Genomic DNA, 12,310 nt, shown 5'->3' with positions numbered 1-12,310 from the left:
ATTGGTCCCAAGTACCCTGAAATAGCCCCAAAATGGCCCAAAATTGGTCAAAAATGGCCCCAAAGATCCCAAAATCAACCCAAAATCAACACCAGATTGCCCCAAATACCCCGAAATTGCCCCCAAATCGACCCTAAATGCCCCCAAATTGACCCAAAATTGCCCCAAATGACCCCAAATGACCCAAAACGGCCAAAAATGGCCCAAAACGGTCAAAACTGGCCCCAAAATGGCCCCAAAGATCCCCAAATCAACCCAAAATCGCCCCAAGAAAGGCTGATAAAGCTTAATTAACCATTAATTAGTGTTTAATTAGCGTCCGTCCGCGGGTAATTACTTGCTCCTTAATTAATAAACCACGGCTGGTAACTAATTGGAGGGGGGGCACTTGGGGGGCACTTATGGGGCGATGTGGGGCACTTATGGGGCACTTATGGGGTGATGGGGGCAGTTATGGGGCAGTTGGGGGGCAGTTATGGGGCGATGTGGGGCAATATGGGGCACTTGGGGGGTGATGCGGGGCAGTTGTGGGGTGATGTGGGGCAGTTATGGGGCACTTATGGGGCAGTTGTGGGGTGATGTGGGGCAGTTATGGGGCACTTATGGGGCAGTTGTGGGGTGATGTGGGGCAGTTGTGGGGCGATGTGGGGCAGTTATGGGGCGATGTGGGGCAGACTTTGGGGGTGCCCATCAGGTCGCGGTCTCCTCCGGGGGGTCTGGAAGAGAAGAAAGGGGGGGGTCAGATCTATGGGGCAGCCCCACAGATCTATGGGGCACCCCACGGATCTATGGGGCAGCTTCCTTGATCTATGGGGCCTCCCTAAGGATCTATGGGGCACCCCATGGCTCTATGGGGCAGCCCCACAGATCTATGGGTCAGCTTCTTTGATCTATGGGGCACCCCACAGATCTATAGGGCACCCCTAGGGCTCTATGGAGCATCCCAAAGGATCTATGGGGCAGCCCCACAGATCTATGGGGCACCCCAGAGATCTATGGGGCAGCCCCACGGATCTATAGGGCAGCTTCCTTGATCTATAGGGCACCCCACGGCTCTATGGGGCAGCCCCACAGATCTATGGGTCAGCTTCTTTGATCTATGGGGCAGCTTCCTTGATATATGGGGCACCCCACAGATCTATGGGGCAGCTTCCTCGATCTATGGGGCCTCCCTAAGGATCTATGGGGCACCCCACGGCTCTATAGGGCACCCCTAACGATCTATGGGTCTGCCCCACAGATCTATGGGGCCTCCCTAAGGATCTATGGGGCAGCCCCACAGATCTATGGGGCAGCCCCACAGATCTATAGGGCAGCTTCCTTGATCTATGGGGCCTCCCTAAGGATCTATGGGGCACCCCACAGATCTATGGGGCAGCTTCCTCGATCTATGGGGCCTCCCTAAGGATCTATGGGGCACCCCACGGCTCTATGGGGCACCCCACGGCTCTATGGGGCAGCCCCACAGATCTATGGGGCAGCTTCCTCGATCTATGGGGCCTCCCTAAGGATCTATGGGGCACCCCACAGATCTATGGGGCAGCTTCCTCGATCTATGGGGCACCCCACGGCTCTATGGGGCAGCCCCACAGATCTATGGGGCAGCTCACCGCAGGCGGCCAGGGGCAGGACGTCGTCCCGGAAGGTGGCGAAGGCGTCGTAGGCGAACAGCAGGGCGAGGGCCAGGCCGAAGCTCTGGGGGCGGGGCTAAGTCAGAAGGGGGCGGGGCTTATGGGGAGGGGAGGGGCTTAAGGGGAGGGTTTGTGGGGAAGGGAGGGGCTTATAGGGAAGGGGAGGGGCTTATAATGAAGGGGGAGGGGCTTAGGGGGAGGGGCTTAGGGGGAAGGGGGAGGGGCTTCTGGAGAAGGGGGAGGGGCTTAGAGGGAAAGGGGAGGGGCTTAAGAGGAGGGTTTATGGGGTGGGAGGGGCTTAGGGGGAGGGGCTTAGGGGAGGTGTGGGGATTAGGGGGAGGGGCTTAGGGAAGGGGGCGTGGTTTAGGGAAAGGGGTGGGGTTTCGGGGAAGGGGCGGGGCTTATAGGGGAGGGCTTATAATGAAAGGGGAGGGGCTTAGGGGGGTGGGTGGGGTTTTAGGGGAGGGGAGGGGCTTATGGGGAATGGGTGGGGCTTGTGGGGGAAGAGGCGTGGTTTTAGGAAAGGGGAGGGGCTTATAGGGGAGGAGGAGTGGCTTATGGGGAAGGGGGCGGGGTTATTAGGACAGGGGGCAGGGTTTTAGGGGAAGGGGCGGAGTTTATGGACAGGGGCGGGGTTTATAGCAAGGGGAGGGGCTTATGGGAAAAGGGGAGGGGCTTATAGGGGAAGGGGTGGGTTTTAGGGGCAGGGGGTGGGGTTTTAAGGAATGGGGCAGGGTTTGGGGGCAGGGGGCGGGGTTTAGGTGCAGGGGGCGGGGCTTGGGGGCAGGGGGCGGGGCTTGGGGGCACTCACGAAGGTGGCCACGGCCAGGCCCTGCCGGGAGCCCGCGATGGCCACCAGGGCCACCAGGAGGGACACCACAACCCCGCTGCAGCCACGGAGCAGGTCCTGGGGGGGGACAGAGACCCCATAGGGACCCCACAGACCCCATAGGGGACACATAGGGACCCACAGGACCCAAAGGAACCCCACAGACCCCATAGGGACCCCATAGGGACCCCCAGACCCCATAGAAACCCCATAGGGACCCCATAGGGACCCCCAGACCCCATAGGGGACCCATAGGGACCCACAGGACCCAAAGGAACCCCACAGACCCCATAGGGACCCCATAGGGACCCCCAGACCCCATAGAAACCCCATAGGGACCCCATAGGGACCCCCAGACCCCATAGGGGACCCATAGGGACCCACAGGACCCAAAGGAACCCCACAGACCCCATAGGGACCCCATAGGGACCCCCAGACCCCATAGAAACCCCATAGGGACCCCATAGGGACCCCCAGACCCCATAGGGGACCCATAGACCCCATAGGGACCCCACGGGACCCATAGACCCCATAGGGACCCACAGGGACCCCACAAACCCCATAGACCCCATAGGGACCCACAGGACCCAAAGGGACCCCACAGACCCCATAGAAACCCCATAGGACCCATAGACCCCATAGGGACCCCATAGGGACCCCCAGACCCCATAGGACCCATAACAACACGTAGGGACCCATAGAAACCCCATAGCCCCCCATACCCACCCTATAGGGCCCCATAGAGACCCCATAGTGCCCCATATCACCCCACATTGCCCCATAACCCCCCAAAACCACCCCATATCCCCCCCAACCACCCCATAACCCCCCCATGTCCCCCCATACCCACCCCATAACCACTCCATAGTGCCCCATATCACCCCATAGCGCCCCATAGAGACCCCATATTGCCCCATAACCCCCCAAAACCCCCTCACAGCCACCCCATAACCCCCATATCGCCCCATAACCCCCCTTAACCACCCCATAGCCACCCCATATCCCCCCCATATCACCCCATAGCCACCCCATAGCGCCCCATAGCCACCCCATAACCCCCCAAACCCACCCCATAACCACCCCATATCACCCCATAGCGCCCCATAGCGCCCCATAGAGCCCCACACCCACCCCATACCCACCCCACAGCCACCCCATACCCCCCCACAGCCACCCCATACCCCCCCCGACCCCATAACCCCCCCCACCCCATACCAGGCAGGCCCCGTGGGGCAGCTGTGGGGCGGGACGCAGCAGCCGGGCCCCCAGGGCAGCAGCGCCCCACAGGCTCTGCCCCACGGCCACGGCCAGCGTGGGGGGCGCGGGGACGGCCAAAAGGCACAGCAGCAGCAGCAGCACCGCCTGCCCCACACACACCCCATAGCGCCCCATAGCCACCCCATAACCATCCCATAACCGCCCCATAGCGACCCCATAGAGACCCCATAGCCACCCCATAGCCACCCCATAACCGCCCCATAACTGCCCCATAGCGACCCCATAACTGCCCCATAACTGCCCCACAGCCACCCCATAACCCCCCAAATCCCCCCATAACCCCCCCATATCACCCCATAGTGACCCCATAGCCCCCCATAACCCCCCTGCGACCCCATAACCCCCATAATTCCCCCCAAAATCCCCCCAAAATCCCCCCATATCCCCCCAAAATCTCCCCATATCCCCCCATAGTGACCCCATAACCCCCCCCTTGACCCCATAACCCCCCCAAATCCCCCCATAACTCCCCCATATCACCCTATAGAGCCCCATAGTGACCCCATAGCCCCCCATAACCCCCCCAAACCCACCCCATAGCGACCCCATAACGACCCTATAACCCCCCCATAGCGACCCCATAACCCCCCCAAATCCCTCCATAACCCCCCCAAACCCACCCCATAGTGACCCCAAATCCCCCCCCTTGACCCTAGAACCCCCCCGACCCCATAACCCCCCCATAACCCCCCAAAACCCCCCAAAAACCCCCATAACCCCCCCATAGCCCCCCCAAACCCACCCCATAGTGACCCCAAATCCCCCCCCGACCCCATAACGACCCCATAACCCCCCCCATTACCCCCCAAATCCCCCCAAAACCCCCCAAAAACCCCCATAACTCCCCCATAACCCCCCCATCTCACCCCATAGCGACCCCAAATCCCCCCCCTTGACCCCAAATCCCCCCCCGACCCCATAGTGACCCCATAACCCCCCCATTACCCCCCAAATCCCCCCAAAACCCCCCCAAACCCCCCCCATAGCGACCCCAAACCCCCCCGATCTGACCCCAAATCCCCCCCCTTGACCCCATAACCCCCCCATAACCCCCCCATGCCCCCCCCGACCCCAAATCCCCCCGATCTGACCCCAAATCCCCCCCCTTGACCCCATAACCCCCCCATAACCCCCCCATGCCCCCCCCGACCCCAAATCCCCCCGATCTGACCCCAAATCCCCCCCCTTGACCCCATAACCCCCCCATAACCCCCCCATGCCCCCCCCGACCCCAAATCCCCCCGATCTGACCCCAAAATCCCCCCCCCGTTACCAGCTCTGCCCCCAGGAGCCCCCCCTTTGGGGTGCGCAGAGCCCCCAGGTCCCACGGCCCCATAGCGGGGGGGGGGGGGGGACACGTGACCGGGGGGTCACGTGGGGGCGCGGGGTCACGTGGGGTCACGTGGGGGGGTCGGGGTTACTCGGGGTCAGCCGGGGGGGGGAGGGGAACGGCCCCGCCTGGCACCGGGGGGACAATGGGGGCTCTGTGGGGGCACTGGGAGGGACTGGGAGGGGACTGGGAGGGGATTGGGGGGGACTGGGAGGGGCTGGGAGGGGATTGGGGGGGACTGGGAGGGGATTGGGGGGGACTGGGAGGGACTGGGAGGGGATTGGGGGGGACTGGGAGGGACTGGGAGGGGATTGGGGGGGACTGGGAGGGACTGGGAGGGGACTGGGAGGGACTGGGAGGGGATTGGGGGGGACTGGGAGGGACTGGGAGGGGACTGGGGGGGACTGGGAGGGACTGGGGGGGACTGGGAGGGACTGGGAGGGGACTGGGGGGGACTGGGGGGGACTGGGAGGGGATTGGGGGGGACTGGGAGGGGATTGGGGGGGACTGGGAGGGGATTGGGGGGGACTGGGAGGGACTGGGAGGGGACTGGGGGGGACTGGGAGGGACTGGGAGGGACTGGGAGGGACTGGGAGGGGATTAGGGGGGACTGGGAGGGGATTGGGGGGGACTGGGAATGAACTGGGATGGAACTGGGCTATACTGGGAGAGCCTGGGAGCGAACTGGGCTGAACTGGGAGCAACTGGGATGGTACTGGGAAGGAACTGGGATGGAACTGGGCTATACTGGGAATGAACTGGGGCAACTGGGAGTGAGCAGGAGGGACCAGTGGGCAACTGGGAGGCAACTGGGATGTACTGGGGCAAACTGGGAGCAACTGGGAAGGAACTGGGCTGGAACTGGGCTATACTGGGACATACTGGGAAGGAACTGGGCTGAACTGGGGGCAAACTGGGAGCAAACTGGGCCCCCCCTGTGTGTGTAGGCCCCTCCCCCACCTCCCTTTAGGCCCCTCCCCCTTTAGGCCCCGCCCCCAATCACGTGACACCGGCCGCCATCTTTTTTCCCCCCTCTTTATTAACCCCTCCCCCCCCCATATAAGGGCAAGCGAGCCCCGCCCCCTCCTCCCTCAAGCCCCGCCCCCCTCCCTTTGCGGCTCCTCCCCCTCTTTTTTAAGCCCCGCCCCCCTCCCTTTAAGCCCCGCCCCCCGCCCAGGGCGACGTCCAATCCGGCGCCACCTGCAACGATAAGAGAGAAGAGAAGGGGGCGGGGCCAAAGGGGGGGAGGGGGCGTGGCTAAAGGGGAGGAGGGGGCGTGGTCAGGTGGAGGAAGGGGGGGCGGGGCCTCGAGGGGGGTAGCCCCGCCCCCCTAAAAAGGGGCGGGGCCAAAGTGGGCGGCGGCCGTCAGTAGGGGGAGTACCAGGAAGTGGCGCGGGCGCGGCCCCTGCGGAGAGACAAAGGGGGCGGGGCTGGAGGACCGGAAGGGGCGGGGCCGGAGGACTCGAGGGGCGGGGCCAGCGAGCCGAGGGGCGGGGCCAGGGAGCCAAAGGGGGGACCCAGGGGGACCCCTGTGGCTCCGCCCCCTGTGGCTCCGCCCACGTTTGGCCCCGCCCCATGTGGCCACGCCCACCTTGAGCTCCGCCCCTTATGAGTCTGTCATGTTAAGCCCCGCCCCCTTTACCCTTCCCCCTTTAAGCCCCGCCCCCTTTAAGCCCCACCCCCTCCCCTATTCCCCCATAGATACTATAGGAACCCCTTTAAGCCCCTCCCCTTTGACCCTACCCCTTTAAGCTCCGCCCCCTCCGACCTCACCCACTCAAGCCACGCCCCCTGCGGCTCCACCCACTCAAGCCACGCCCCCTTTAGGCCACGCCCTCTCCTATATTCCCTCCCCCAGAGCCTCCTTTAGGCGACCTCTCCCCCCCAGACCCCCCTCACCTCCCAAACTCCACCCCCTGGGACCCCGCCCACTTAAGCCACGCCCCCTAAGACCCCACCCACTTAGGCCACGCCCCTTTTAGCCCCGCCCCTTCCTGTTTTCCCTCCCCCAGAGCCACTATAGAAGACCCAAACCCCCTTGACCTCCCAATCTCCACCCCCTCCGACCCCACCCACTTTAACCACGCCCCCTAAGGCTCCACCCACTCAAGCCACGCCCCCTTTAGGCCACGCCCCTTCCTATATCAGCTCCCATAGCGCCTCCCGTAGGCACCATAGAGACCTCTAACCCCCCTCCCCTCCCAAACTCCGCCCCCTCCGACCCCGCCCCGTTACGCCCCGCCCCCCGAGGCTCCACCCACTTAAGCCCCGCCCCCTAAGACCCCATCCACTCAAACCACGCCCCCTTTAGGCCACGCCCACTCCTGTATCCCCTCCCCAGAGCCACTATAGAAGACCCAACCCCCCTTGACCTCCCAAACTCCGCCCCCTCCGACCCCGCCCCGCTACGCCCCGCCCCCCGAGGCTCCACCCACTTCGGCCCCGCCCCCCGGAGGCCCCGCCCCCCACCTGTAGGCCCTCCCGCGGGGCCGGCTGTAGGCGCTGTAGAAGCGGGCGCGGGCGGAGCTGTAGCCGCCCCCTCGGCCCCGGTACCGAGCCCGGGGGAAGCCCCGGTCGGTGCTGCTGATCCCCGGCCGATTGGTCCGTTTGGGGATCACCTGTGACGTCACCAAAGGGGCGTGGTCACGGGGGACACGCCCACCGAGGCCACGCCCCTTTGGGGTGAAGCCACACCCCCTTGTACCTTAATCTGCCGCCCGCGGAAGAGGGACTCGTCCAGCGCCATCGACGTCCGCACCGACTCCTTGTCCGAGAACTCGATGTAGGCGAACCTTTTTTGGGGCAAAAACGCACAATTTTGGGTCACTTCAAGCTTTTTCAGGCCCTTTTCCATCTTTTTAGAACCTTTTCGTTATTTTTTTGCGGTGTTTTGGGGGTTATTTGGGGAGTTTGGGTCATTTTTGAGACTTTCTCGAGGTGATGCGGATTTTGGGGTGTTTTCAGGGATTTCACCTTTTTTTGCGTTTTTTTGGAGTGTTTGGGTAACGTTTGGGGTGTTTAGGGTGTTTTTTTAGGGGTTTGGGGACTTTTCAGGGTCTTCTAGGGGTTGTTTTTGGGCTGTTTTGGGGTTTTAGGAGGGTTTTGGGGGACTTCTAGGGTTTTGGGGCTTTTTAGGGTCTTTTGTGTATTTTGGGGCACTTTAGGATTTTTTGGGGGTTTTCTGCGTTTTTTTAAGGGTCGTTTCAGAACTTTTGGGGAGCGTTTTCCCTTTTCTGGGGGGATTTCAGGAGATTTTAGGGGTATTTTCCCTTTTTGGGGGGACTTTTTCCCCTTTTTGGGGACGTTTCAGGATTTTGGGGGGCATTTTTACCTTTTTGGGGAGATTTCAGGATTCTTGGGAACATTTTGGGGTTCTTTGGGGGCTTTTCAGGGCTTTTGGTTTCATTTCTGCTTCTTTTGGGTCTTTTTGGACCATTTTGGGGCCGTTTCAAGCCTTTTAGGGCTCCCTGGGGCTCTCTGGAGTCTTTTGGGGCATTTTGGGGTCTTTTGGGACCTTTTTGGGGCGTTTGAGTGTCTTTTAGGACTCTTTTGGGGCATTTCGGGGTCTTTTGGGACTCTTTTGGGGCATTTCAGGGTCTTTTAGGACTCTTTTGGGGCTCTTTGGGGTTTCTTGGGACTCTTTTGGGGCTTTCCAGGCTATTTTGGGGCACCTTCTGGGGTCATTTGGGGACTTTTTGGGGTCTTCTGTGGCTTTCAGGGTCTTTTGGTGTCCTTTTGGGTTCCTTTGGTCCCTTTTGGGCCTCTTTGGGGCCATTTCGTGTCCCTTTGGGTCCATTTAGGTCCCTTTTGGGTCTCTTTGGGGCCATTTCTGGGCCATTTTGGGTCCCTTTTGTGTCTCTTTGGGGCCATTTAGGTCCCTTTTGGGTCCCTTTGAGTCCTTTCAGGTCCCTTTGGGGTCATTTAGGTCACTTTTGGGTCCATTTAGGTCCCTTTTGGGCCATTTCGGGTCCCTTTAGGGCCATTTAGGTCCCTTTTGGGTCTGTTTGGGGCCATTTCAGGTCCCTTTGGGGCCATTTTGGGTCCCTTTTGTGTCTCTTTGGGGCCATTTAGGTCCCTTTGGCTCCCTTTGGGGCCATTTAGGTCCCTTTTGGGTCTCTTTCAGGCCACTTCTGGCCATTTTTTGTCTCTTTGGTGCCATTTAGGTCCCTTTCGGGTCCCTTTGAGGCCATTTCTGGGCCATTTTGGGTCCCTTTTGTGTGTCTTTGGGTCCACTTAGGTGCCTTTTGGGTCTCTTTGGGGCCATTTCTGGCCATTTTGGGTCCCTTTGGGTCCATTTTGTGTCCCTTTTGTGTCTCTTTGGGGCCATTTCGGTCCCTTTTGGGTCTCTTTGGGTCCCTTTGGGTCCATTTCGGGTCCCTTTAGGTCCCTTTGGGGCCATTTTGGGTCCCTTTGTGTCCATTTTGGTCCCTTTTGGGTCTCTTTGGGTCCTTTCAGGTCCCTTTTGGTCCCATTTTGGGTCCCTTTGGGGCCATTTCTGGGCCGTTTTGGGTCCCTTTTGTGTCTCTTTGGGACCATTTCGGGTCCATTTCAGCTCCCTTTAGGCCCCTTCCGAGCCCCTTTCCGCTCCCACCCCCCCTCCTCCCTCCCCGCGTGTAATTTTGGGGCCAATCCCGCCGTTTTCGGGTCCCCCCTCACCCTTTGGGGTGCCCGCTGTACTTGTCGCACAGGATGGTGACGCGGTTGACGGAGCCGCAGCCGTGGAAGTGGGCCTCCAGCTCCTCCGCCGTCGCCCCGTAGTCCACCTAATTAACGGGGGGCGGGGCTTAGCTAACGAGGGGGGCGTGGCTAATTAATTAACCCCGCTCGTTAAGCCCTTACATTGCCCACGTAGATGGAGCGAGCGTCCGCCTCCATCTTCTCCTCCAAGGACATGATGACCGGGCCGGCTGCGGGGTGGGAGGAGCCTCGGTGAAAAGGGGCGGGGTTTAAAAGGAAGGGGGCGGGGTTATGGTAATGAGGGGGCGTGGCCTGACCGTTGCCCGGCGGGGGGCTCATGTTCATTTGTTTCTCCACCTCGTTCTGCAGCTCCTTCAGCTTCTCCGCCTCCTCCTCCATCTCCCGCACCCGGGCCTTGATGGCCTCCAGCTCCTGGGGGGGGGGGGGAAGGGGGCGGGGTTAAAAGGGTTAGGCCACGCCCACAAAGGGGGACACGCCCACTGGTGCCGTGGGGGAACGCCCACTGGGAGGGGGCAACCCATGTGTGGGACTGGACCCCCCTCACGTGACCCCATGTGGCCCCAGACCCCCCTCACGTGACCCTAACACCCCCCCATGTGACCCCAGACCACGCCCACATGACCCTAACCCCCCCATGTGACCCCAGACCCCCCCCATGTGACCCCATGTGACCCTACACCCCCCTCACGTGACCCTAACACCCCCCCATGTGACCCCACATGGCCCAAGACCCCCCTCACGTGACCCTATGTGACCCCACACCCCCCTCATGTGACCCTAACCCCCCCTCACATGACCCCAGACCCCCCAACCCCCCCCCCACGTGACCCCAGACCCCTCCCCTCAGCACCCAGGACCCCCCTCACCCCCCCAAAGTGACCCAAAAAACCCTTAAACCCACCCCAAAACCCCCCCAAATCCCCTTTTCCAGCCAAATTCCCCCCTCACTTGACCCCAGACCCCCCCCACGTGACCCAAGACCCCCCTCGAGCCCCCAAAACCCCATTTTCCACCCAAATTCCTGCCCCACGTGACCCCAGCCCCCCCTCACGTGACCCCGTCCCCCCCACCCCCCATTTTCCCGCCAAACCCCTCCCCCACGTGACCCCCTCCCCCCCATTTCCCGCCATTTCCTTCCTCCACGTGACCCCACGCCCCCTCCCTTCCCTCCTCCCGCCCCCCAAACCCCCCCCAAACCCCCTCAAATCCCCCCAAACCTCCCCAAAACCCCCTCCAAACCTCCCCAAACCCCTCAAATCCCCTTCAAACCGCCCCCAAACCACCCCAATTCCCCCTCAAATCCCCCCAATCCCCCTTCAAACCCTCTCAAACCCCCCCAATTCACCTCAAATCCTCCCAAAACCCCCCCAAATCCCCAAAACCCCCTCAAACCACCCCCAAACCCCCCCAATCCCCTCCCATCACCCCTAAACCCCCTCAAATTTCCCCAATCCCCCTCAAATCCCCCTCAAACCCTCCCCTAAACCCCCCTAATTCCCCCCAAACCTCCTCAAATCTGCCCCAAACCCCCTCAAACACCCTCAAACCCCACTCAACCCCCCCCAATACCCCTCAAATCCCCCCCAAACCCCCTTCAAACCTCCTCAAATTCCCCCAAACCCCTTTCAAACCCTCTCAAACCCCCCCAAACCCACCCCAATCCCCCTCAAACCACCCCTAAACCCCTCCAACCCCCCCCAATTCCCCTTCAAACCCCCCCAAACCCCGCTCAACCCCCCTCAAACCCACCCCAATTCCCCCCAAACTCCCTCAAATCCACCCCAAACCCCTCCAAACCCCCCCAAACCCCCCTAAAACCCCCCCAACCCCCCCCCGTTCCCCCCCTCACCGGGTCCTCGATGGCGGAGTCCCCCGCGTCTCCGTCCCCGAGCCCGGCCTCCTCCTCCAGCTCCTCGTGGCCTTCGTGAGGCGCCTGCGGCCCGGCGGCTCCCCCGGCACCACCACCACCACCACCGGCCCCGGCCCCGGCCCCACCGGCGGCCGCTCCAGCACCCCCAGCACCCCCCCCACCCCCCGCCGAGGCCGACACCGCCCCGGCTGCGGCCCCGGCGGCCGAAGCCGGCGCCGCCAGCGACGAGGAGGCGGCAGCGGAGCCTCCCCCGGCGCCCCCCGGGCCTCCCCCAACGCCCCCCGGGGCCGCTCCGCCGCCGCTCGCCCCCCTCTCCCCCCCCGCGCCCCCTCCGCCGCCTCCTCGGCCGGCCCGGCCGCGAGCCCCGGCCTCCCCCGCCTCGTCCCCGTGGTGGTGGTGGTGGCCGGAGGAGCCCAGCCCGTTGCCGTAAGCCCCCGGCCCGGGGCCCGGCTCCGAGGCCGCCGCCGCCGCCTGCCCGGAGCCGCCGGAGCCGCCGCCGCCCCGCAGCGCCGCCGCCATCTCCGCCCGGCGCATGCGCGGCGCCGCCGGCCGCTGATTGGCCCAGAGGGGCCCGCGGGGGCGGGGCCCGGAGGGGGTGGGGGGGGTCTTAAAGGGGACGCGGCGCCCGGGGGGGAGAGGCTGGGGGGGGGTTGAAAGTTTTAGAGGTTTTTTGG

General features: G+C 62.8%; 2 protein-coding genes across 3 annotated transcripts; both read right to left on the bottom strand.

The window, feature by feature from the left end:
* Positions 1–290: 290 nt before the first annotated feature.
* Positions 291–5,080, bottom strand: CMTM5 (CKLF like MARVEL transmembrane domain containing 5). Of its 2 annotated transcripts, none has more exons than XM_084502104.1 (5): positions 5,012–5,080; positions 3,676–3,822; positions 2,443–2,538; positions 1,611–1,695; positions 291–716 (listed from the first exon to the last, which is right to left on the bottom strand). In XM_084502104.1, exons 1-5 carry the CDS (start codon positions 5,072–5,074, stop codon positions 691–693), a joined length of 417 nt encoding a protein of 138 aa, XP_084358230.1. In that variant the 5' UTR covers positions 5,075–5,080; the 3' UTR covers positions 291–690. The 2 variants fall into 2 exon arrangements, with proteins under 2 accessions (XP_084358230.1, XP_084358229.1); XM_084502103.1 differs by lacking the exon at positions 291–716 and adding an exon at positions 760–797 and having other exon boundaries at positions 1,565–1,695.
* Positions 5,081–6,087: 1,007 nt separating this feature from the next.
* On the bottom strand, positions 6,088–11,747 carry PABPN1 (poly(A) binding protein nuclear 1). The gene is made up of 7 exons (XM_084502172.1): positions 11,616–11,747; positions 10,063–10,177; positions 9,908–9,975; positions 9,725–9,831; positions 7,773–7,860; positions 7,538–7,686; positions 6,088–6,473 (listed from the first exon to the last, which is right to left on the bottom strand). Exons 2-7 carry the CDS (start codon positions 10,142–10,144, stop codon positions 6,434–6,436), a joined length of 534 nt encoding a protein of 177 aa, XP_084358298.1. The 5' UTR covers positions 10,145–10,177; positions 11,616–11,747; the 3' UTR covers positions 6,088–6,433.
* Positions 11,748–12,310: the final 563 nt, after the last annotated feature.

The sequence above is a fragment of the Aythya ferina genome, assembly GCF_964211825.1.
Source record: "Aythya ferina genome assembly, chromosome: 36".
In the NCBI taxonomy this organism is placed as follows: domain Eukaryota; kingdom Metazoa; phylum Chordata; class Aves; order Anseriformes; family Anatidae; genus Aythya; species Aythya ferina.
The sequence above is the reverse complement of the archived record's forward strand: the minus strand, read 5'-3'. Positions and strand labels throughout refer to the sequence as shown.